At 49.9% G+C, this 25030-nt stretch overlaps 8 protein-coding genes across 8 annotated transcripts; 4 read left to right on the top strand and 4 right to left on the bottom strand.

Annotated features, from left to right (window-relative positions):
• Positions 1-283: 283 nt before the first annotated feature.
• N7537_009835 (SMP domain-containing protein) lies at positions 284-3131 on the top strand (the record flags this gene model as incomplete). Its single annotated transcript, XM_056900889.1, has 2 exons — positions 284-753; positions 821-3131. 2 exons carry the CDS (start codon positions 284-286, stop codon positions 3129-3131), a joined length of 2781 nt encoding a protein of 926 aa, XP_056749557.1.
• A 686-nt stretch (positions 3132-3817) lies between these two features.
• On the top strand, positions 3818-7682 carry N7537_009834 (putative cytoskeleton assembly control protein Sla2; the record flags this gene model as incomplete). Its single annotated transcript, XM_056900888.1, has 12 exons — positions 3818-3825; positions 3883-3929; positions 3999-4016; positions 4115-4190; positions 4269-4426; positions 4519-4599; positions 4655-4712; positions 4769-4953; positions 5012-6057; positions 6109-6258; positions 6316-7530; positions 7596-7682. The coding sequence occupies 12 exons, from the start codon at positions 3818-3820 to the stop codon at positions 7680-7682; spliced, it is 3129 nt and encodes a 1042-aa protein (XP_056749556.1).
• Positions 7683-8881: 1199 nt separating this feature from the next.
• On the bottom strand, positions 8882-9962 carry N7537_009833 (uncharacterized protein; the record flags this gene model as incomplete). The annotated part of the gene is made up of 2 exons (XM_056900887.1): positions 8882-9516; positions 9566-9962. 2 exons carry the CDS (start codon positions 9960-9962, stop codon positions 8882-8884), a joined length of 1032 nt encoding a protein of 343 aa, XP_056749555.1.
• A 1469-nt stretch (positions 9963-11431) lies between these two features.
• Positions 11432-13684, bottom strand: N7537_009832 (DNA-(apurinic or apyrimidinic site) lyase APN2; the record flags this gene model as incomplete). The annotated part of the gene is made up of 6 exons (XM_056900886.1): positions 11432-12415; positions 12465-13240; positions 13290-13422; positions 13476-13521; positions 13574-13586; positions 13657-13684. 6 exons carry the CDS (start codon positions 13682-13684, stop codon positions 11432-11434), a joined length of 1980 nt encoding a protein of 659 aa, XP_056749554.1.
• Positions 13685-14024: 340 nt separating this feature from the next.
• Positions 14025-14815, top strand: N7537_009831 (cytochrome c oxidase subunit VIa; the record flags this gene model as incomplete). The annotated part of the gene is made up of 5 exons (XM_056900885.1): positions 14025-14208; positions 14298-14322; positions 14394-14553; positions 14613-14620; positions 14770-14815. 5 exons carry the CDS (start codon positions 14025-14027, stop codon positions 14813-14815), a joined length of 423 nt encoding a protein of 140 aa, XP_056749553.1.
• Positions 14816-15620: 805 nt separating this feature from the next.
• N7537_009830 (uncharacterized protein) lies at positions 15621-17384 on the bottom strand (the record flags this gene model as incomplete). Its single annotated transcript, XM_056900884.1, has 1 exon — positions 15621-17384. The coding sequence occupies one exon, from the start codon at positions 17382-17384 to the stop codon at positions 15621-15623; it is 1764 nt and encodes a 587-aa protein (XP_056749552.1).
• Positions 17385-18762: 1378 nt separating this feature from the next.
• On the top strand, positions 18763-22198 carry N7537_009829 (putative ubiquitin conjugating enzyme; the record flags this gene model as incomplete). The annotated part of the gene is made up of 2 exons (XM_056900883.1): positions 18763-18892; positions 18951-22198. The coding sequence occupies 2 exons, from the start codon at positions 18763-18765 to the stop codon at positions 22196-22198; spliced, it is 3378 nt and encodes a 1125-aa protein (XP_056749551.1).
• Positions 22199-22632: 434 nt separating this feature from the next.
• On the bottom strand, positions 22633-24845 carry N7537_009828 (uncharacterized protein; the record flags this gene model as incomplete). The annotated part of the gene is made up of 2 exons (XM_056900882.1): positions 22633-24705; positions 24834-24845. 2 exons carry the CDS (start codon positions 24843-24845, stop codon positions 22633-22635), a joined length of 2085 nt encoding a protein of 694 aa, XP_056749550.1.
• Positions 24846-25030: the final 185 nt, after the last annotated feature.

Raw genomic sequence — 25030 nt, 5'->3', positions numbered from 1 at the left:
ATAAATACAAAATTACTCTCTTTTAAAATGGTAACTTATAAGAAATACAAATACAAAACCAGTAATGCCGAGGTACCTAACACCCTCCGTCATCCCGTCGTGCTCGTGGAAGCTGCAACTCCCTGCAACTCATTCTCTTGCATTATATTCTTTGTCCTTTATCTCGCTCGTTTTATTTCGGAGCCGGTCTCTTTTTCTTTGCCGTATCCTATCTTAGCTGTTGGAGGTCGCTCTCCCAAACTATGGAGCTTTCGACCCGCCCGCATTGATCGACTGGTTCCCGATGGGTTCGCTCGCTAGCTTCCTCTTCGTTTACGCCCTCGGTGGGATCACTTTCATTCCACTAGTCTTGTCCTCAATCATCCTCTACGCCTACCTGACACTTCCATCGGCGCCCCAACTGCCGCAATTATGCGAGAAAGCGGCCGATCCCGTCCGTCAGCCTACCGATGACGACTTTAGTCTCAAATCCGGCACCGACCAGCTGGCGGAGAAATTCCATCGCACTCACGAGTCCGATGTCGCTGCTGGATACTTTGCTGTCTGCCGTGAATATGTTCCCGGTGGTGTGAATGGGAAGCCCCCCGAGAGAACGACTCCCGCTGGGGAAGTCGTCGCGGCCGAAAGTCCTAGCGTGTATCAGGCTATGTACCGCAGTCTCTTCGATCGAAAGCAGGCACCAAGTATCGACCCAGCGAAGGCGAATGGGAAGACCACGAAACGGGCACGGAATGTCTTCTACATTGTTCTCCGGTATGCCTCACCTTCGTTTGAATGTTTTGTTAAGCGCTGATTCTGACGTTGGATGATATCTGATCAGACATGGCCATTTGATGCTCTACGATGATGTAAATCAGGTCGAGGTTCGGTATGTCATCTCGCTTGCGCACCACGATGTGACCATATACGGGGGAGAAGGGGACATCCCAGAAGGAGAACTGTGGCTCAAAAGAAACGCCATATGCCTATCTCGGCGACTGGCTTCGCTTGGAGATCTAGGAGGGCCAACTCCGCCGTTTTATCTCTTCTCTGAAAACTTGTCTGAGAAGGAAGATTTCTATATCGCCATGCTGCAGAATCAAAACCGGCTGTGGGACTCATCTGATCGCCCACCCAAGCACCAGGAGTTTGATACCAAGCATATTGTCACATTGGTCCGGCGCCTGCATTCCTCCGAAGAGCAGTTGCAGACACGCTGGATCAATGCTTTCCTTGGAAGGTGGTTCCTAGCGATGTACCGGACACCCGAGTTAGAGGAATTCGTGCGGAGCAAGATCGTCAAGAAGATCTCTCGTGCCAACAAACCCAATTTCATTAGCAAGATCGGCTTGCAGAGAATTGATATGGGCGAAGGGGCTCCGTTTATCACCAACCCAAGACTGAAGGACTTGACGGTGGACGGTAACTGCTGTGTGGAGGCCGATATGCAATACACTGGAAACTTTCGGGTCGAAATCTCGGCAACTGTGCGCATTGATTTGGGCCCTCGGTTCAAGGCCAGAGAGGTCGACATTGTCCTTGCCGTTGTGTTGAAGAAACTTGAAGGCCATTTGTTGGTACGCTTCAAGCCCCCACCCAGCAATCGCATCTGGATGTCTTTCGAAACCACACCAAAGATGGAAATGGACATCCAACCCATTGTCAGCTCCAAACAAATCACATACAGCCTCATCTTGCGCACTATCGAGAGCAAGATCCGCGAAGCAGTGGCAGAGAGCATTGTTCTGCCTTTCTGGGACGACGTTCCCTTCCATAATACCTTTGGCCAGGCTTTCCGCGGTGGTATCTGGCAGCGAGACACTCCAGAGTCGAGTGCTCAGGTAGAGATACCAGAGATACCTGATGAATCTGGCGAAGTTCCCCCGACCCCGAAGAGTGTTGTTAGTGATCCCCCCATTGAAGTCCTCAAGTCCAAGGACGATCGCACGATGAGCATGCCTGTCCTTGCTGAGTTCGGAACGGCCAAAAAGAAGCCGCGTAAAGGCCTGGAATCTTCCCTACCGGATCTGCAATCAAACAGCTCCACTGCAACTTCCACCGGTGTCGAAAGAGCGGACATTACACCCCTGCCTCGAGCTATTCGGTCACAGACCTTCTCTCATGCTGCAGACCCTGTAGTCACAGCGGACAATGCCAGGGTTAACAAGCTTTTTTCGGACAAAAAAGGCGAAGAAAAGAGTCATGCAACAAGCGCCATGATAGAGATATCAAGCCGGTCCCCACCTACATCCCCGCATCGAACTCCAAGCACCTCGCCACCTACAGGTGGTCTTATGATGCCAGAAAATGCGGTCCATAGCCGCGATTCGTCGATTGCAGATTCTATTGATAGCGCTAGCTTTGTCCATGAAAGTGTTATTCAGAGGCCTTCTTCTACTCGCATGGAGAGCGGATCCTTCTCCAGCCTGAGAAACTCTCGGGGTAGTTCCACCGTGTCCGTGGCCAGCGACACGGCTCCACGACGCAGCACAATCGAAACCATTACTAAAACCTTTACATCTTCCGACGACAGGTCTTCCGGCCCAATGACTCTCGGGCAAGCTACTGCTGCCGCTAAGAAATGGAGTTGGAGCGTGTTTGGTAAAGGTGACCCAAATAACGGTCAAGATTCGTCGCGGTCTCCCCCAGGCACGCTTAACCAACCGATTGGGCGAGGCCATCCTCATCCACCACTTGGAACACCCTTGCCGCGCCCAGACAAATATGCCTTGAAGAGGAACGCAGGAACATTGCCCAAGCGTAAACCTGTGGCAGCACACACAGTGCCCGAACGGCCCAAGACGGGAGACCAACAACCCCCGCTATCACATTTACCTCGCAGGAAACCAATGGCTCCTGAAGTGCGTGATGACCAAGGCACTGATGAACTGCTCGTGGTGGAGGCACCTCAAGAATCTGAGCCAAATAGCCCGGCCCCTGGGGACCACGAATCAGACTCCAGTCTGATAGCCCCGACTCCTGTTGAGAGTGAGACATCATCAAAGGCTGAACAGTTTGAGGCTGATTCCGAAGAGCAAGAGGAGTTACCTATTGTTGAATCGTTACGCTCTGTTGATCAGGCGCCCTCTTCAACTCTAGGTAGTCATGAGGCATTGCCATCTACAGGAAGGGTGGAAATACCCTCATCGTAATTCCGGTTGCCTCCGCCTCGACACGAAAGAGATTCGTTCACATACATCCATGCGACTAGCGAGTTGGATGGCGAAACCCTTTGGACTTTTGATTCCTTGGCCATATTGCTGTGCTGGACAGAACTTTCCATGTCGGGCTGGTCATCCCTACATGCGATCGCTCTTTCGCACAGAGTATTCCAAGCCCCCTATGTGACTCCTTTATGTTTGTAGCTAATCCTCCGATATTCAATATATCCACGTTGATCTTGAGTTGTTTCGAACGAAGTAAAGCAACAGACCGTAGAGATTGGCCCAGGTGAATATTTTATTCATGCTGCCTGACTTGTAGTGTGTACATCATATATGTTTGACGCGTAGACTCAGACAGCCTTCGTGAGGGAGAAAGCCTCAAAATCCAAGCCCATGGCCCAAACCCGCATCGGCTTAGGCGTCGCCAAGACTCCCGACAGGCGCCAGCTTTCCCGTTCCCCATCAACGTCATTGCTCGAACTCCCACGTGTGTCTTTTTTGGTGCTTCACCAATTCCACTTTGCTTTGCGATTCGAAGTATCCGCTTGTTCCGGTCAGCGCAACCTATCTCTAGCGTCTGTGCGCTGTCCGGGTTCGAGATCTTGTCAACGCGACAACCCTTTCCGATATTCGTCCACTCCCCTCACCCCTGAGCAGACACCCCAACCGCCACGATGAGTCGGTAAGCAAAGACGGACTTGGGATCTTGAGAGTGCTTGTCTGATAAGGGATTGCGCAGGACCGAGGCCGATTTGGCCATCAATATCCGCAAGGCCACCAGTATCGGTAAGTCGTTAGTCGGGGATGGGACCGACGCGGGACAGCGGGCATGATGGGCTAACAATTTGACAACAGAGGAGACCGCTCCTAAACGTACGTTCCAACCATATTTCATTACCCCCATCGAATCGATTGATGCCATCTCGGCTTTGCCTCGTCCGAATTGAACTGACCATCCCCCGCGCCTGTAGGGAAACATGTGCGGAGCTGCATCGTCTATACGTGGGACCACAAGTCATCGGCGGCTTTCTGGGCCGGTATGAAAGTGTACGTTTTGAGATACCCGGAAGGCATGGAAAAAGGCTGTTGTTTTCGAGATGGCTAACACAGCTTCCTTCTTTACAGGCAGCCCGTCCTCGCCGACGAGGTCCAGACGTTCAAGGCCCTGATCACGATACACAAGGTTCTTCAAGAGGGCCACCCCATGGTTGTTCGCGAGGCGCAGCAACATTCCAACTGGATTGATAGCTTGATGCGAGGAGTCGGAGGTGACGGTATTCGAGGTATGGATTCCATGCAGGACGACTGCGCAATTGCTCTCTGCTCGAAAGGTGGCAACACTTGTGATGGACGGAATATTGACAGTTCTGGATAGGGTATGCGCCGCTCATTCGGGAGTACGTCTTCTTCCTCGAGGCGAAATTGAACTTCCACCGCAACCACCCCGAATTCAACGGTATGTCGTCTACGGTTGACCAGTTCTGTGAAGGGCGGGTGTCTGACAGTCGCAGGCTTGTTTGAATATGAGGAGTACATTAGTTTGAAGTCGATCAACGATCCGAATGAAGGGTGGGTACTTACCTGGGTTTTCGCGACAATGGAGAGAGGTGCTGACAATCACATAGCTATGAGACCATCACCGATCTGATGGCTCTGCAAGATCAAATCGATTCCTTCCAAAAGCTCATCTTCTCGAATTTCCAGTCCGGCACGAATAATGAATGTCGGATCTCGGCATTGGTGCCACTTGTGCAGGAGAGTTATGGCATCTACAAGTTCATCACCAGCATGCTGCGAGCCATGCACACAAGTATGTTGCACTTAGTCCTTAGATTTGCTTCAACAGCCGCTGACTGGTGTCTCTGTAGCCACCGGAGAGGACGAAGCCCTCGAGCCACTCCGAGGCCGATATGATGCCCAGCACCACCGCCTTGTTCGGTTCTACTATGAGTGCTCCAACCTGCGCTACCTAACAGGCCTTATCACCATCCCGAAGTTGCCACAGGATCCGCCAAGTTTGCTTGCCGAAGATGATGATCGCCCAGCTCTTCCCAGACGACCGGCGAGAGAAGTGGAAGCCCAGCCCTCGCCGCCACCGAAGGTCGCTGCTGAACCAGAGCCAATTAATGATTTCTGGACAAACGAGGCCAAACGCCAGCAAGAAGAGTACGAGGCGGAGCAGCAACGCTTGCAGCAGCAGTGGGAGGACCAACAACGCCAGCAAGTTCTCGCCCAACAGCAAGCCCAGAACGATTTCGAGGAACAGCAGCGTCTGCAGGCGGAACAGCAGCGATTGGCACAGGAGCAGCTTCTCCGCGACCAGTACCAGACACACACACAAGGTCGGCTGGCCGAGCTGGAGCAGGAGAACCTTAACGCCCGCGCACAGTATGAGCGTGACCAACTGATGCTGCAGCAATATGACCGCCGTGTCAAAGAGGTCGAGGAGCAGATGAACCATCTGAACTCGAACCTCAACTTGCAGAGTGCCTCGAAAGACGATCAGATTCGATCCCTGCAGGAGCAGGTGAACACCTGGCGATCCAAATACGAGGCATTGGCCAAGTTGTACTCACAGCTTCGACAAGAGCACCTCGATCTTCTTCAGACCACAAAGAGCCTCAAGCTGAAGGCAGCCTCCGCGCAAGAGGCAATTGACCGACGAGAGAAGCTGGAGCGCGAGCTGAAGACCAAGAACTTGGAGCTGGCTGACATGATTCGGGAACGTGACCGTGCTCTGCATGACCGTGACCGTTTGACGGGAACCAACAAAGACGACTTGGAGAAGGTCAAGCGCGAGCTTCGCATGGCTCTTGAGCGTGCTGAAAACGCAGAACGTTCAAAGGGCACCGAGATCTCGTCCCTACTGTCCAAGTATAACCGTGAGATGGCCGACCTGGAAGAGTCCCTTCGAGTGAGTAACTGTTCATCTTGCTTAAGTTTGTGATTCATGCTGACCTTATAGGTCAAAACGCGCGCATTGGATGAACATTCTAGTCGCAACAATGACCGCCAGGAAGACCTTGACCTGGCTCTTCGCGAGAAGGACGAGGAGATTGAGGTGTACAAGGCTGGTATGGACCAGGCTCTTGAGGAACTGGAAGAGCTGAGACTGGTAAGTGGTGATATGGACAATATTCGATGTTCGCATACTGATCATGTTCCACTGTAGAGCCAAGGTGATGTCGACCATGCGCTAGACAGCCAGATTGACACTGTGCTCCACGGTACAGTCGCAAAAATCAATGATATTATCGACTCCGTGCTGCAGACTGGTGTACAGCGTGTCGACGATGCTCTGTATGAACTGGATTCGTCCATGCAGGCCGGTAACCAAAACGCCTCTCCTCCATATGTTCTTTCGCAGATTGAAAAGGCGTCTGCTTCTGCCACCGAATTCTCAACTGCTTTCAACAACTTTGTAGCCGATGGCCCCAACAGTCCCCATGCTGAGATCATTCGGACAGTGTCCATCTTCTCTGGGTCCGTCTCGGATGTGCTGAGCAACACCAAGGGTCTCATCCGCTTCGCCACTGATGACAAGAGCTCCGACCACCTGGTTAATGCTGCGCGCAAGTCTGCTCAGGCGACTGTGCGGTTCTTCCGTGGCTTGCAGTCATTCCGTCTCGAAGGTCTGGAACCACTGCAGAAGACTGATGTCGTTATCAACAACAACCTCGAAGTCCAGCGTGATCTGCAGGCGCTGTCGAAGCTGGTTGATTCGTTCGCTCCTAAGAATACCAAGATCAGCACCAGTGGTGATCTAGGTGACCTTGTCGACCAGGAATTGCTCAAGGCCGCCGATGCCATTGACGCAGCTGCCCAGCGTCTGGCCAAGCTCAAGAACAAGCCCCGTGACGGATACTCGACCTATGAGCTGCGCATCAACGATGTCATCCTTGCCGCCGCCATTGCCGTCACTAACGCAATTTCGGAGTTGATCAAGGCCGCGACAGAGACACAGCAGGAGATTGTTCGGGAAGGCCGTGGAAGCTCGTCTCGCACTGCCTTCTACAAGAAGAACAACCGCTGGACGGAGGGTTTGATCTCTGCCGCCAAAGCAGTGGCTTCTTCAACCAACACATTGATCGAGACTGCTGACGGTGTAATCTCGGGCCGAAACTCCCCGGAGCAACTCATTGTCGCCTCCAACGATGTTGCAGCCAGCACAGCCCAGCTTGTCGCAGCCAGTCGAGTCAAGGCAACATTCATGAGCAAGAACCAGGATCGCCTAGAAACTGCCAGCAAGGCTGTCGGTGCCGCTTGTCGTGCCCTCGTGCGGCAGGTGCAGGACATTATCAAGGAGAAGAACCGCGACGGCGACGAGGGCGAGGATTATGGAAAGCTGAGCTCGCACGAGTTCAAGGTCCGCGAGATGGAGCAGCAGGTATGTGACGTCCCCTTCCCCCTTGTATCCCATCCACCCCATACTAATATGTATCGTCCCAACAGGTCGAAATCCTCCAACTCGAGAACGGTCTCGCTCGCGCCCGCCAGCGTCTGGGCGAAATGCGCAAGATCTCTTACCAGGAGGATTAGGGAAATCGTCGCACGTGTGTTTCGCTCTTGGCTGCCTGTGTATATTCCGCATCTCAATTTCAAGGAGTTTTGTTTCGTCCGTGTCGCACTTTGCGTTCTTCGGCCTGGGCCACTCTCCCTAAACCCCGTAGTTAGTTTCTTGTTTTGATTTCCCATAGTTAGCGAATGCAAGCAACTCACCTAGTTCCCTGAATCATTGTAGTCAATAGATGCACTCCCCTGCACCTGTATCCATGTTCCGGCTCTAGTAGGTAGCCCTGTAGAGCGCAAGGTCGCACGGTTGCACGGTCGGACGTGCGCCGCTCGTCTCCGGCATGTCCCCTGCTCGAGGCTGCATGCCAAGCTTTGGCTCCACACTCGACTGGTGGAACCATGGGTGTAGTGCATGCCGATCTGCGGGTACAGCCGACTAGCGGCGGGTGTCATCAAAGAGTATCGAGACGTCATCTCATGTACGCAGACAAAGAATCGAGTATCTGGGCAGCGCTGGGTGGTTGGAGCTTTGAGATCAAAGTGACATGTAGACCCAAATAGAGTCTGAGTGAGGCGTTGGAAATGTCTGATTCGTGATCCGGAAAATACGGGATTTGGAGGAATAGTTGGTTGTTATGGTTGTCGAAGTATTTTATTGAATACCCACGATGCAAAGAGATGCGACCGATCCTCGAGACATGTTTCCACATGTCTATTTACGATTCTACATGCTACAAGGGAGAAGGTAGTTTGCGCAAACCCACTAATTGAATTGCAAGTTAAAGTACATAAAAAACGCTCACGTTGCAGGAAAAGAGCGTCTGGAAAACCCCGTGGGAAAGAAAGCCAGTCAGCTCAGTTCCTGAGAACTTGTCATGAACGGAAACAAAAGAATGGAAAGCCGAAACAAGCCGGTCGGAAAGAAGCAGCTAATAATACAGGAGAATTGTGCGACATGGAAAAATAACTTTTTTTTTGAGGTTTTGTTTTTGATTTGTTTTTTGGGGGATTTTGAGACTTGGGAGAAAAGTAAATGTGTGCGTCTGAATATCTGGTTGTTGAAAATGATCCGTGTATGCTCGTGGGTGACCGGTCAGCGAGAGGAGACAGACAAAGATGGAATGGTTGATCATGATTCATGGGCAGTTGTCATATCAGGTATCGCTGGGCAAGTCGAGATTCATAAGGAGCCATATTAGAACACGGCAGGGATGAGCATGAGAGCTCTAGTTGTTGTGTCCGAGGAGTCGATTAAGGGTCGCCATCGTAGAAGAATAAGAGGCGTGATTGTTTGGATCATAGATGACAGGAAGGCCATGATCATGCTCAGTATCCAGGGTGGAGTACATCTCATCAACTTCAAATTCTTCAATTGGCCACTGAGGAACGTCGCCAAGGACCCAGTTCTGAGGCTCCGGAATGGTGGCTGTAAATGATGGCTCCACAGCGAACACGGCTCCATCTTCGGTGATGTGCTTGTTCCACTCTTCATCACGTTCCTGGGCGAAGTTGTGATCGGTGCAGTGTTTCACAACTTGGTCAACGGCGATGGATGGCGTAACGAGGTTATGCAAAGTTGACGAGGCGATCTTGCGCAAGCTGAGGCTGTTTCCAACGGGCTGGACACTCCAACCAGACGAGGCGAGATACTGCTGACGAGACAGGAAACCCATCAAAGGCAGGCAAAGGTCAACAAAGCCAGAAAGGGAAGGCGTGTCGACATCGAAATGATCACGAATGATCGTGTACGCCTTGGCGAGAATAGCCCAGTGGGACTTCAAGGTATCGTCTTGCCACATTTCGCTGATGGCCATCGACTTGACCTTTTGTGGGATGCCAGGAAACATGGGTGCACAGAAACCTAAACATACTGTCAGAAGTGAATCAATAATCACGAAGATGTTACTTACTTCTGAAGATCATGAAAGAGTTTAGAGGCCGCAGACGGCGTTGCTCCAAGGGAGCGGAGAGAACATCCTGCATCGCATTCCCAACACATCCAGTAGTTGAGTCTGGGTGGAGTTGCTGCATAGGCAATGCTTGGTCAATACGTTTCAGTTCCAGCACGCCGTTCGTGTAGACAAAGCGTGGCCCGGTGGGCAAGATTCTAGGCTGCTGGAAGTAGTTCGCAGGAATATCGCGTAGAACTTGAGTAGCATACTCTCCCATGGGAGAATCCTCAGGCCAACGGTCTAGGACTCGAAGGGCGTGTCGGAAGGGTAAGGTTTCGATGTATCGAAACAAAAGCATCTCACTGTGAGTAGGAGAATATCCCGAGGGGACGGGGATAGCAAGAGTATTAGACATGTTGAACAATGTAGTAAGGGTTCAGAGTGAAGAGACAAGGTGTGGAGTGAAAGAAAAAGAAAGTTGGGTGGAGAGAGGAAAGGAAAGAAAGAAGAGAAGAAACAAAGTGGGGGAGGTAAATAAATACAGTAGCTGAGGTTTCATAGGTGAAGGTTGGCGACGAGATGGGTAATTTCTTTGTTTAGCGGCAACACCAATCACAGAGGCAGGTGACAAACATGTGTGTTCTTTGTTTGCGCGGCAACACCAATCAAAATGTCCCATTCTAGTGAGGGATTTCTTTGTTAGGAATAGTACTATTAGAACAAAGAAAGTCAATCATGGAGGGGTAAGACTATCTGGGAAAAGTCACTTTGGCGTCAAGTACCATTTCGACTACCTGGTCGTACACTATTGTATATACCATTCTGAGCGGCCACTATACATTATTTGATAAATATGTAGTGTCTCTACGCAATAATTTCTGTGATTAGCATGCTATGATAACGCATTAAAATATGATTTCGATCTGTGCTAGATCTGTGCTACGTTGGATATATGTGTAGGTCGGGTAAGTGGATCTCCCGTTCACCACGTGGCACTGCAGATCCGGGGGTTAGCGCCCGCACGCACAGGTAACCTTGGAACCTTAAAACATATCAAACTTTACACAAAATAGCTTCAAATTAGTGAGTCTGTTTTTGATTGTATAGAGAGTCTCAGTTTTACGAAGTAACAACAAAAATTATTATTAGCGTAAGAAGAAATCTAAGACACAAGTTCATCCATAAAAGTGTCGACAATGCACCTACCCAAGATGTATCTTTACTTGAACATCCCTATAGCAACAGGAAGGTAAACAAAGTACGCAAACGAGAGTCTGATTAATATAATAATATCAAACAAAGAAACCGAACAAAGAGGTTAAATCAAGGAAATAAACCATCCCCAATCAAGTCCCCAATCAAGTCCCCAACCAAAATGTAAACAATGATAAAAGAAACAAAGCCAAAATAGACAAAGGGAACAATAAAGCGGTCAATAAAAGAAAAGAAAAGGAACTAGGGCAGAAATAGCATAGCGAACGTCGAGTGCTTCAAACCTAAGGCAGCCAGTCTTGGAAAGACCTAGAAGTCTTCAGTGAAATTTGGGCTATTAATTGCCTGCTGCATACTATTATTTGGGTACATGAAATCCTCTAAAATATGTAGCACTATAAAATGTTTTGCTCGTTTCTAGGCGTATTTTGTTGGGACAAGAAGAGTTCAGAGCCTTGGAAGCACTATCTACTAGCCATATATGCGTACGTCTACCTAGCTAGTCTTCGAACGGCTCATATTGGAATTGGTCGGGACTCTCGGAATCCAATCAAGCCCATTGAAACTACAATGAATGTATGAAAATCAGGCACAATAATTGAAATTTGATACTAGGCTGTATTATTCAGCAAGTTGACTACCGAGCGATATCCCCTTCCTAGGACATGTATTTTATTGTTCCTGTGTCGCAACCGGTGAGTTCCAATCACTGGCCCATATGAAAGTAGGACACCGCCATTGCGTGCCCTTTTCCTTCTCTCCGCTGGGTCCCAATGGCCGGGGACAAATCCAAAAGGAGCGGCCGCGATTCATTCCGGGTTTCTTCGTCGTCAAGCTGATACACGGCTCTTGGTGTCCATCACACGGTGGAACGGGCTTCTTGGTAAAAAGTTTTGACCAATCCTCCTTGCTGACAATCGGGTCAATTATTGTGTCGTCAACAAATTTGCTGGCCGTCGGCCATTCGGTAGAAGTGTCAGCATCCTTCCTTATGATGTCTTCTGGGGTCCCCGGAGGTTGCGGATTGATTTCTAAAGCTTTCCCCTGCTCTTGTGGGGTCTCTGATGGTTTGCGGTTAAATGATGGTGTCGAGGGTCCCGGTGAAGGCATAGGTGACCCGGTAGCTTCATATACATCAACAGATTTTGGCTTGAAGAAGCCTGTTAATGTCTTTTGCCCTGCCGTAGAGACCCTGGGAGACGTCAGTGCGGCGGACTTGGGGCGTTTCCCGAATGTGGTGGGTAGAGGCTGGGAGCGTTTGCGGGAAACAATCTGAGGGGTTTGATTTCTCTCGGCGATATGTGCAGAGCCCTTTCTGGCCGAGTCAGTGGATCCGAAGGTTGTGTGCGTGGCTGTAGATTCCGTGACTTGAGTCGCGGGCATGTTAGCCAGTGTAGCGGCTAGCTCTCCCGACCCCGATGGAATGCTGACTGGTTTGCGAGCGAACATGTCCTTGATGCTTCTGCGCTTATCAACGTCGAATTCGGGGAGTAAACGCCCTGAAGCGGGCAATGCGCACTCGTTTGAGTAATCCTGTTGACGCTTGCCACAAATAAACATTCCCGGTGGGTTGAGAATATCCCGAATGTTTACTTCGCCTTCGGGCTGATTCACAGACTCCTTGATGATGGCATATACAGGACAATGGTCTGATCCCTATAAAGCAGTCAATCAATGATTCAACACACAGGAGAGAAGTCCATACCATCAACCCCTCTTGAATGTTTGAGTCGGAGAACCAGTTCTGCATACCCAAGCTGCACAACACATAGTCAATCCTTGAGCCGTAATTCCCTGGTCGAGCATTGAGCTTCTGATCCCAACATGTATACATGCCTGTACGATCTGGATGAAATGACCTGCAGACATCGAAGAGGACAGAATGTTCCCTGCCTTCGTCACGTTCACCAATAACCACGCCGTCCGATGTCAAGTGGTTCAATAGACGTCGAGAAGGGGCAGATATAAATTCGTCCTCTGTCATCGTGCCTTTTCGTATGGACTCAATTCCATGGGCGGCATCGATGACCTGCTTCGAGATATTGATATCTCCAGCCACGACTACGTTCTTCCCCATCGCAGTGAGGTTGCGGATTCGAGAATCTAGGACATTAAGAAAGTCCATGCGAAAGGTGTCCCGGCTCTCATCCCGATAGGCAGGGCAATAGACACCAATGAGAACAAATGCAGGAAACTCCAGAATGACGCATCGCCCCTCGGAGTCGAGGGTTGGTGCATCTATTGTGGTATCGGTCATCGGGCTCACACCCTCCTGCTCTTCTTCCGAGTCAGGCCCTTCGGGATTCATAGCGGGCCTGGAAAGCTGATCCGATGTTGGATACCCACCAATCTGCTGCTCTTCTGGAAGACTGCGGAAAGATGTTGAGGATTTCGGTGGACAGAGCACTCCAGTAATGCCCTCTTCTGCCCTTATTGGAGAACATGTGGCATTGCGCGTGTAAACTACAACACCCGAGTATCCTAGAAGCTGTTAATTTTCTGTATATATAGTACCGGGATAGTAGCTTGCCTTTTTTGACTCGAGGGAGACTAAAATAACAGTCCCATCCTGGAACCAAAACCATGTCATCGCGAAGGTCTTTGCGCTGAATCTTGGTTTCTTGGAGAATTACAATATCCGCCTCCAGTATATCGAACATGGACTTTGGACTAAATAAGCTCGATATACTTGGGAAATGGAAGAATACACACTTACCTCGAATGTGCGCGTTCCTCTCCATGGCTCATAGGAGAACGGATTTCTTTTTGATATATTAGTGTTGAACAGGTTCAACTAGCAGGTTTCTCTCATACCGTATACCATTGACTAGAGAGTGATGCATGGTTGGTATATATTCATAACTCCATTTGCCCCCAACAATTCAGATAGAACTTACCGTTCCATGTGGTGATGCGGAATCCCATGTTGGACGCTAGTGTATTAGGTGACAAGGCAGCATTTCCTGCGATGTAAATGATCAATATAGGCCGAGATAAAATGGAAAAGCAGAGTCAAGCAAGGACCAGAACCTCCTCTAGCTGTTTAATCTAGGTCACGGGTTGCGGGAGTAGCGTGCATCCCGACGTCCATACATATCGCAAAACGGTCACGTGATGTAAATTAATTTTATGCCTGATATATCAGGCTTCATGACATCAGGTTATGTAATCCGGGAGATCACGGGGATACGCTAAAGGCGGCTTTGGACCTCATCGCACCACTTTTGACCTCCACCACCAAAAGAACTCCTTAGCATCACCCACCATGTTCCCTCAGCGCAATCTTGGTCGCCTGTCCCAGCGTGCTTCGCAGCAGATGCGTTCCGCTCCGGTTCGCTCTACCATCCAGCGCCGTTTCAACAGCGCCGAGGCCAAGCCTTCTTGGATCGTTGACAACGAATTCAACCGCGAGAGAGCTGCTGTCAAGCACCATGCTGCCTCTACCAGTGGTACGTACCATTATAACTGAACTCAATTGATTGTGCCGCATGGCCATTGGCCGTAGACAATATCCGTTACTGACCCAATGATTGTACAGACCTCTGGCGCAAGCTGTCCATCTTGTACGTTTCCAGTCATATCAACACTTGGTTTGATGTCCTCACCAACAGAGAAAAATCTAATCACTTCACAGTGCCGTGATTCCTTGCCTGATTGGTGGCGGTCTCAACGCCTATAACCTCTGGTCCGAGCACTGGGAACACTGGGAGCACATGGCCCCGCTCGAGGAGCGTACCGAGTACCCTTACCAGAACATTCGTGTGAAGAACTTCCCCTGGGGAGACGGCGATAAGGTATGTGAATCCAATTATGCTATTTGCCGAAGACTAGAGCTAATCTGTATCTGGAATAGACCATCTTGTGAGTTCTGACTTCCCCGATTATGCATTGTTTGCAGAACTGCAGTTGCTGCAATCTTAAATGGATGATCTGCTTTTGAACAGATCGCATGACATTCTCTCATCACCATTCCACCCCTGAAAAACCAGGACTAACTTAATGATCTACAGCTGGAACTCCGATGTCAACTACCACAACAAGGACAAGGCCACCTAAATTAGGTCGCTCGCAATATTCCCATATACTCGAGACTCCCCTTCGAATCCCGCCAGGAAATCATTGAGTGTGTGTCAGGGCTGGCTTTTCCATGTACATATACCACACTGTCGTTCTACGGTAGTAACACAGTCAAATGCTTGGGGAGCTGAAGGTCCAGTTGACAGAATGAGGCGAAGCTTACTATGTACTAGTCAACATTCATTCTTGCTGCTATTTCTTTTGTCTCTCTTTGGGCCATTCTTATATCTACTGTCTCGAAACCTATGCTTCCGAGGTTGCGTCGGCTAATGATCGTAGTGGCCCTTCCTGCTAAATAGATACTGCGACCAGGCTCTTTAAAGAAGACACGTCTCGGCCAGTGCTTCAAAAAGCTTAGAATCATGTCCTTTGTTTATTAAAGAATATTTCTTGTCACGGAGCCTTGAAAGTAGCCAAGCCCATAAACCACATGAAAAGGATGATGACGACAACAAAAGATTCACAGATGGAATGAAAATGCATTGTCTCCTTGTGGCATAGACTACTACACTAGTCGAGTGGGTTGGTCCACAGTTAATGAATGACAGCCCTGGAGAAAAGGCACACTTGTATCATAGTATTCGGTATTTCTCAAGGTCGATTTGAGTACCTCGCTGGGCTGAAGATAGGCTCATAGTGCTCAAGAGGGTTTGGTATACCGCGGAAATGTAATTGAACAGCACAAATTGGATGTCATTGCGAACGTAATCCATACATGTCTAGAAGTACATATATAACCTCAACCCCGCAAACAAATGTCCAGGTATATAAATAGATAATAAAACTACACGAACAAAGAGCTGTTTGGAGCGAGAAGGTCCAGCCCCGACTCACCTTCGAGGAGAGGGAAGAGGCGACGAATCCGATCCTCTAGAATAGCATCTTCAGCCTCCCAGCGTCGACGATCGAGACTCTTTGCCTCTACGCGGCGCTCGCCGCCAAACCAAGCACCCTTAGCCTGATCCCTACTCTCCTGCTCCTCTTTCCGAGCACGGGTAACAAGGGAAGAAACCATGGTTTTCCAATTCTCTAGCCCAACCTTCAGGCACTGTGCGCAGCGAGTTCGAGCAGCGCGGTCGGCCGAGTTGCCGAGGTCGAGCATTGTGGACTCGGCCATATCGACTGCGTCGCGCGTCCAGGCAAGGCCGGATTCCTTTGACGAGGAGGCGTACAAGATCTCGCCGATGTAGGTCATCAATCCGGCTTCTTCGCAGGCGGATGCCGTGGTGCGGCGTGGGGGATCGTTCCCTGATGGGAGGGGTCCTGGATACTCCACGGGAATGAGGACATTTCTGAGCGATTTGAAGAGAGAGGCGAATGGATCATTGTTTGATTTAGGCAGAGTCGGAACGGATGGGGCTATATCAAAGTCCGAGGATATAGGGAGGTTACGTCGGGCTTTGAGAACAGATGTGAAGAGGGATAAAGCTGTTGGAAGGTTGGCTTGACGGGCATTGTGGACGGCGAGAGCCGTGGAGACACGAAGGATGTTTTCTGAAGGTAGGTCTCCGCCGTTGTTTTTCAAGATGCCGTTCTTCAAATCCACAATCTTGCTAGCATCGCCTTCCAGTCCACTGGCAGCAATGTCCAATGCCCACTTATACATGTCACCCGCTGTAAGGCCCAAGCCTTTGAAATCAAGCCAATCAGCATAGGCCAAGGCAGCATCAAGTTTCTGCCCTGTGTCAAAGCCTTTGGTTGTCAAAACCTTCATGTAGAATCGCTCTGGAGACGGAGACGCCTGCTCACAGTCCTCCTCCTGTGGGACTTTCTTCTGACCAGCGGGCATGGGCTTTGGTCGAGGGTTTGAGGGTCCAACAACATATTCCGCAGGCGCAGATATCTTCTGCTTGCGATCTGTCAACCAGCCGTCCAAGTTCTCAGCGGCCTTAGCAGCGCCCATCAGGGCCTGGAAATATCCGCGGCGCCAAGGCTCACTCTTTCCGGAGACATCGAATCCAGTGCGGCCGACGCCTTCTACCAGGAACCCACCCTCATCTTGTTCAATGAGACCTTTGCCCTCTCCCTCTAGGTTCTCCAAACGCTCCAGCAGCTCACGAAGATACCCAGCAACCATGGGCCAATTCGTCATTAGCTTGCCGATCTGCTCCGGATTCTGCAGGGCCTGTGCGGATCGCAGACACCAGCGGCTCTTCCAGGACCATTCCGGTGGAGTAGGCCATGAGTGCTCAATGTCTTCTTGGTAGATACCGAGTTGTATCGCGGAGAATAAGACAAGGATGGCAGACACCGATAGGCCAATCTTGACACCTCGGGATACCCTTCGCTTGTAATGCTCGCGGCTCTCCGTAGATATCAAGCGACCAAAGTGCTGGCGCAGATGGATTGACAGGGGTGGAAGTGGGCGGGTCGGCGCAAGAGGGGATAGAAAGGGCAGTTGAGGGCGACCCGGCGCCGGAGAAAGAAGAAGTAGACGTGTGCGGTTGGTGAATGGTCGGAGATGTACATTGGGACCGGAGATTCGAGGTATATGGGTCAGTCGGATATGACTCGGTATTCGACCGATCGCGTTTCGAGGAGGCAACATGATTGGATTACCGAAAAGGTCGGAAATTGATGAAGCCTTAGCATGTTGGTGATTGATGGATGGATGTTTGTCATGTTTGTCTTGCACGTGACCGTTTTAGGCGTTTTCGTGAGGTGGTATAGATCCGCAGCGAGTATCAACAAATGCAACCTCAAATCTCGTCTGTGATAGCATTCTGCAGAGTTATTTGTGTCTGGGCATCTTGAAATTAAGTTTTATATGGGCAAGTAGATAATATCCTTCCTTTGAGAACTTGGTTTGAAATGGGCCAACTGACGATAAGATACAATTCCTTGGTAAATATACATCAGTGGACTAACATATAAATTGCATTTAAAATTGAATTTCAAGCTTACAGCGTTGCACTAGTATTCTTCTCATGACAAGAGTTATGCTTTACCTAGTGATTTATTGATTTATTGGCGCCCGTTGAATGGTCCGAGCATCCGAGTCAAGGATCAGTCTCCAAATCTATGGTCTGTGAGATTCCTAGGTCATAAAAAGAGGGTTATGGTAATCCCTTTTTCTATATCTAACTGTGAATATGACGGAAGCACTTGGGCTCTTTCTTGCACTACAATATACTAAAATTATAACTCAAAATGGCACTCTCTCTGCCTTGGCTGCACCTTGCAAGCCCCCGCTATGAGAATTTCTAATGGAGAATATTTGCGAGGGCTCTCTCAAATGCGAACTTTTACTGATTTTCTTTATAACTGGCATGCAAGATGTAGCTTCCTGGTCCGTCTACACATGCTTCGTATATAACCAAACCGTAAGCACTCTGTTTTTAGCCATTGGCGCTGCGGGTGTTATCAATAACGCATAAAGCTTCTAAAACATTGGTATGAATCTCAGCCTGCTTATGGTAGAAGGAGTTTTGACTGCTTATTAGCAACTTCACTCAAATAGCCATCGATGGACGAGTGGTTCTTTACATCAACATTACATGGCGCTTTCTGACCGACCACTACCTACTTTGTATGAAGTATATAAAAGTGGACCCGACGCCAAGAAGGGCTTTGATCGACGCGATTAGATAACGTTTAATGTAGTGGGGCTATTCCACAGTGGGGGCCTGAGGTTGCCTAGTTGCTTAGGTATGTTGTAGATGGTTTTCCATTTGGCTTCCACGTTGTTTCTTTTTTCTTTTCCTATTGTCTTCCTGGTCGGTGTTCTTCATTCGTTTTCTACCTTCCTTTTTGCTTTCTTGTCTTGTTCCCTTCATTGATACACTTGAGACACTTCACACTCGTAGGGCGGATTCTTTGACACCGACTTTCGCGTCTCATTGTTTCTTCTCTTCTACTTCTTTTCAAGATTTCAGCACAATCTAATATTATCATGCCCCGAAAAGACTTCTTGCAAGATCTTGCAGATGCGGCGGTTCCTGGCCGATTCCCCCTGTATCTCCGATATCAGAACAGGGGACTATGATGGATCAATTTCTTTCACATTCGCAGCACCTGCGGCAGGCCTCACCCTTGATCTCCAGGCCATAGTATCAGGTAAGAAACACCCTTAAATTATAGTGGAAAGGCTCTAATATCTTGCTGAACCACACAGACTCTCACGATTATCCCAAGGACCATGGATTTCTGGCCTTCTCGTCGTCCGAGGACTGTCCTAAGACAGTCACCTCCTCCCTAGAAAACGCAATTCCCCGTTTCACAGGTTTAACCATTCACAACTTGTTGAGCAACATCGAGAACATTATCACCGATTTTATTGTTGATCCTGATTCGGCACCCGGTCACTCAGAGGACCCGGGCACTCATGACTTCAACGACGATGAGTCGCTGCCCAGTGACACGGAGTCTGACTGGGAGACTGCTGATAAAAATGGAATATTCACGTTCACTCAAAGTGAGACTGAATTGCGAGAGAAGATTCGCCGTGACCTTCGTGCGGCCAAGAACGCGGGATTCAAAGTGGGATACCTTGGGTTAAAATATGGCACCATCATTGTGTCAGTGTCCTGCCGCATTTCCAAGCTTGGCATTTCTGAGGAAGCTATGAATGCCTGGACCGTTGAGCCCTCGGAGTACTTGGTCTTGCTAATCCGTTATCGGCCGACCTACCTTGATCTCCAAACAATAGTCGAGACAGCAGGTGATCCGAAGGACATCCCAGTTCAAATGCATGTTGGCCTCTGTGATTCATATAAGCCATCCTTTGCGCACGCCATGGAAGCAATACAAGGGTCACAGGAACAAAAGATGAAAGGCGAGAGTGCAACTTCAGACAAAACAATGTGTGGTCATTTCCTCAAGCCTCTGTTCATTGGAAAATCGCTCAATTTACTTCTCGAAGAGCGACTACTTCAGATCATCAATCTTCGGCTGAAATATGGGTTTTCATGGACGGGGGCAGAGCTTTTCTTCCAGACCAACCAAGGCAGAACCTATCTCAGCTCTGATATCTCTTCCGAGAAGTACTGTCAGTTGGACAGTTGGGCGACTTCAACTCCAGAAATCCTTGTGGCTGACCACATGACTGAACTGGGTCGCAATATCTCCAATATGTCTTTGCCTCTTCTTACTATGCAGTTTACGCTGCGGCATTTTATCAAGTGCACAGAATTCTGCCTGGTCTGTCACTGCAAAACTGGCGATACCTTCGAGTCACTGAAGCCCTATGTCTGCTCTAACGCGTTGTGCCTATATCAATACATGGCGCTGGGCTTGGGCCCAAGTCTTGAATATGAGATCAAATCCCAACCCTTTGTCGTTGACTTGTTGACAAGCCTGGCATACTCGAGGGCTTTAGCGGGGCTCCTTGAAGACTTCCCGACTGGCCTTCGGCTGCGTGTACCCGAGAAATTGCTCCCTCAAAAAAACCCAGATCTTACTAAATATCATGCTGGGCAATTTGATGCAGTCAATCTTGAAATTTGTTTAAATCAGCCGGCTCCAGTCAAAGTGGGTGATTGGATTGTAATCATTATTACGGTCCCAAAGGCAGAAGAATGGCACTGTCGCGTTGAACACGTTGGTGAGACCTCAAACCATATTCGCATCTCATCCCCAATTAGTAAAGGTCATCAATTGCAGCCAAAAGACCTGCGAGATTCGTCCCGGGAAGTGAAATTTGTTGTTTACGACACCAATCTGGACCATTTGGAACCCGTGCAAAAACAGCAGATGATTTCTTGTCTATTGGGTATGCTCCCTAGTATCGAGGAAATGAAAGCCTTCATCGGAAGCCACGAAAGGGGCAGGCTTCTTTCGTCTTGGAAAGACGTCATATCTCCCGCTGGATTGGACCTTTTACGCTGGGTTGTAGCCTCGAATCGATCTTTCATCAAGCAAGATGTTGATGAGCCTCTGCATCAGGTAGTTGGAATGAGCGGTTATATCCAATTCAGACTTGTTCAAGGTGCTGCTGACAAAGAGCAGCGCTTTATCAACGCTGTCAATTCCAATTCCTTGGCCCCGAACCCAAATCATCCTACGATATTCGCTTGGCATGGCAGCCCTGTGAATAACTGGCACAGTATTCTACGTGAGGGTTTTCATTTCAAGCAAATTCTCCATGGCCGCGCCTGTGGTCATGGCGTTTACATGTCGAACCACTTCGGTACCTCATTGGGATACGCAGGCACATATATTCTTCACACATGGTCCGAGACTCGACTGAAGCTCTTGACTGTGATTTCTCTGAATGAGGTGGTCAATGCTCCCCTTGAGTTTGTGAACCACAGCCCACACTACGTCGTGCAACACTTGGATTGGATCCAACCAAGGTATCTTTTCGTCAAGCTCCAAAATTTCAATGTACCTGGCAAGGCAGGGAGAACAGGTGGATATGCGCACGAGATCATGCTAAAGGGCTCCAAATCCCAGTCATCATCTCCCAAAAACGATAAAAGGCTTACATACAAACAAGATCGGCGTTACCTGGCTTTTGGTCCCGACGGAAAATCGATCGAAATTCCCATTTCGATATTTAGCGGCCAACGGGGACAATTTCTTGGTACTGCTGGAGAAACAGGGCTTGCAGACCTTGCGCCGTCACCAAAGAGACGCAGATATTCAGTTGAAAATACTAAACAACATGACGACGTTGACGACGACAACGTTAGCATTGAGACGACCATTGAGGATCTCAGCATTCTTTTATCCGACGATGAAATGTCTGAAAGTCCCTCAGGTCCCAGCATGCAAGAAGGAGCTACCCCAGAACCTGGCCTGAAAACCGATTTCAGACCCGGAACCCTTCAGAACAGTACTTTGCCAACACTTTCTTCGCCCCAGTTTGCGACAACCTCAGCCACAAAAGTCCTACAACAACATCTCCAGGCTACTATTAAAATCCAGAAGCGAGTGCCACTCCACGAACTCGGATGGTACGTCGACCCCAGCTTGATCAGAACAGTTTACCAATGGGTCGTGGAGCTACACACGTTTGATCCATCCCTCCCACTAGCCCAAGACCTCAAAGCCATCAACCAAAAAAGCGTCGTCTTGGAGCTCCGCTTCCCTCCACAGTTTCCCATGGATCCACCTCTTGTGCGGGTGATCCGCCCTCGTTTCCTCGAGTTCGCCGCTGGAGGCGGCGGCCACGTTACCGCCGGTGGGTCTATGTGCATGGAACTGCTTACACACTCGGGCTGGCTACCGACAGCTTCAATTGAGAGTGTGTTATTGCAGGTTCGCATGGCTATTACCAACACCGAGCCAAGACCCGCGCGTCTGAATCTAACCGCAAATTTCAAGGACTATTTTGTGGGTGAGGCGGTGGAAGCCTACAGAAGAGTTGCGTTGGCGCATGGATGGCAGATCTCGAAGGATATCCAGCAACTTGCCTGGTGAATCTTTTGTTTTTTTTTTCCCCTTCTTTTTTTTCAAGAAACATTTGTACGGAGTGGACTTTATTTGAACTGGTTTAACCAGTTCTCTTTGCTGAACTTGTCATATTATTAAGAAACAATACTTGCTACTTTCTACTCATCTCTGTGTGCATACCGTAGTTTGTAGCTTCGTGTCTAGGATCCCTAAGATGAACGCACGTTGTACAAAAGAATAGAGAAGAAAGCAAGAGTTGACGGAGTGAATTCGAGGAAGAAGTTCCAATTGAAGAATAAAACTAAGTATGTAGTCCTACAATATGATGTACGACGATCCATGATCCCAGAAACCATACGCCTATTCACAAACATAAAGCCCCCAGCAAGAGGGTAATAAACAAAACCAATGCCATTCATTGTACATTAGGCGGCCGCAGAAAATGGACCCTCGCACATAGTTCATGCAGACTCAGACGGACCAGCCTGTGGGATCGTATCTGGGAGATTCTCGGGTTTGTCATTGGCCTCCTTAGGTTCGCTAGACCGAGAATCTTCCTGCGGCTCTGCTTCGGCGGCGACACTTTCATCAGGGACACTTGTTTCGGTTGCTGCCTCTGTGCTTTCGTCTACGTTGAGCGTTGGTTTTTCTGGTAGACTGGGGTCCGCGGGAGCAGCTGTAGTGGACTCCGCTGCAGCGGGCTGGGGCTGTGGATTCTCTGCGGTTGGTGATGCTTGAGACAAGTCTGGTTTCGCGGGAGACTGGGTATCTAGCCCTTGGCTTTGCTCCGGTACCGGAGAATCTCCCATCTCGACATCTTTTGCTTCTTCTGAGTATAGACTGGGCCCAGGAGTATCAGAGGAATTTGGTTGTTCGCGTTCGGTAGCTATCGAGGTCTGTTCTTGTGTTCCAGAATGGAAAATCGACTCGCTTGAAATCTGTTGAAGTTCCCGCGTCTCTGCCAAGGTATCGATCGATTCTGCGGTCTGCTCGTGTTCTGAATCCTCACATAATGCTGCGGGTTCTAGGGATTTTTTGAGGCTGACAGGTGACACGGCAGTTGCGTTTTCTTGCTGGCTTGGGAGACCAAGTTCTTCCTTCGGTGCAAGGTCAGCCGTTGGCTTTATGGCTTCCTCTTCTCCTTGAACCTTGGTATCCGAGCTTTGAGCCTCACCAACTGCAGCTGGAAGCTCAGTGTGTTCACTTGTCATTACGGGAGTTCCGGCGGGGGAAGTGGGAGTCTTGTCATACTCCGAAATGACAGGCTTCTCATTTGAATCGGTGACCTCAGCATTCTCTGAAGGAACATCGGAGGCCACGGGGGCAAGATCCACCTCTGAGGTCTTCTCAGGCTGGGGTTGCTTCTCCTCTTCGGGGGCAGGAGGCTGGTTTTCTGGAACGGCATCTGACATGTCGACATCAACTGACCGCTCGGCAGGGGTTTCGGATGAAGGCTGATCCACAAACTCTGTGCCAGACAGAGGCTGGGGGGTTTCGGGGGTCTTCACATCTAACATGGAATCGTCACCATCGTCACTCTCGTCGCCCTCGTCGCCGTCTTCATCGTCTTCATCTTGGCCAGCCTGGTCAATGGACATGTGCGAGGCATCCTGCTGGCCTTCTCTCTTGATGCCACCATCCCCACTGCCAGTAGCAGGGCCAACTCCGTGTACTGTCGCGGCATCAGCCCCTTCGCCAGGCGCAAACATGACCTTCTTCTTCCGGCCTTTTCCAATGCCTTTGCCCTTTCGCTTAGGTGGAGGCGGACGTCGCTTTGGGGGTGTCATTACAGCTGCTGATCCAGCCTCCGCAACAACAACCCCCTCGGCATTGACAATGCCGACCCCCTCGACGACTGTTCCGGGTGCAGGCGCCTCAGGCTTCACAGGCACTTGGCTCTGCTCGGCAATCGTCTGCAAGTCGCCAGTAATCTCTCCTTCAATACGATGGCCCTCTGGCACCCACGCCTCGTAGATAGAGATGTTGCCTGTTTCGGGATCAACCTTTTTGAACTTCGTTCTCCTCATGGGCCCAGAAGCCGACCCATCTGTGCCAGCAGTGGCACCATAAAGGGATGAAAGACCAGGGCGCCTCTTTGCTAGAAACTCTACCTCCGCAGGCTCAAGGTGCTTGGGAAGCGTCATCCATTTGCGAGTTGTGAAGCTCCGATCAGCCGTATGAGATGCCGAGCCCGAGTCTTCCGCATCGGCCACGCTTTTCTCCTCATCATCGGCTGCTCGACTGCCCTGGCGGATATGGATACATCCGGCACGGGCTGCTCGAAGGAGTGCGCGACTGATTGATGGCAAGAGTTGGCTGTCTCTTGGCATGGGGAGCTCTGGTAGGGTTGGTCCTCCGCCAGGACCTTGAACGCCGAATTCTGAGTCATCGGGCTTGGGCGCTTGAGAGAAGGTGTGCTGCTGTCGGGACCAGCGACGCACTGGTAATCCTTCAAAGACATCGTGATCGATTTGGCCGGTTCGGGTGCGGTTTGGGGCACCGTCGAGGTGTCGCCCTGAGCGCGAGGCTCTGAACTGTGGTAGATTTTAGCCAGCTAATTCAGAAATTTCAAGATCCAATATATCTGGACTGGGCATGTGTCTAGGGCAACCATGTCGGGGCCAGATAAGATAGATCACCACGGGGGCAAGTTGAAACGTACCGTGGAAGGCATGGTAGATGCCCCTGTACTGACTCAAAGTCAAGTGCGCACGATCAGGAAGCTTGTAATTTCCTTGTGGGGACCTCCTGGGGAGGATTCTTTGGCGGGACGTGGTGGATTGGGTGATGGTAGCGGAGCAGTGCAACTCCGTCGCGTTGCGATGCTACAAGACCGTAAAGAGACATCACGTGATACAC

The sequence above is a fragment of the Penicillium hordei genome (assembly GCF_028827395.1).
Source record: "Penicillium hordei strain IBT 12815 chromosome Unknown utg000005l_segment0_segment0, whole genome shotgun sequence".
Taxonomy (NCBI): Eukaryota; Fungi; Ascomycota; class Eurotiomycetes; order Eurotiales; family Aspergillaceae; genus Penicillium; species Penicillium hordei.
The sequence above is the reverse complement of the archived record's forward strand: the minus strand, read 5'-3'. Positions and strand labels throughout refer to the sequence as shown.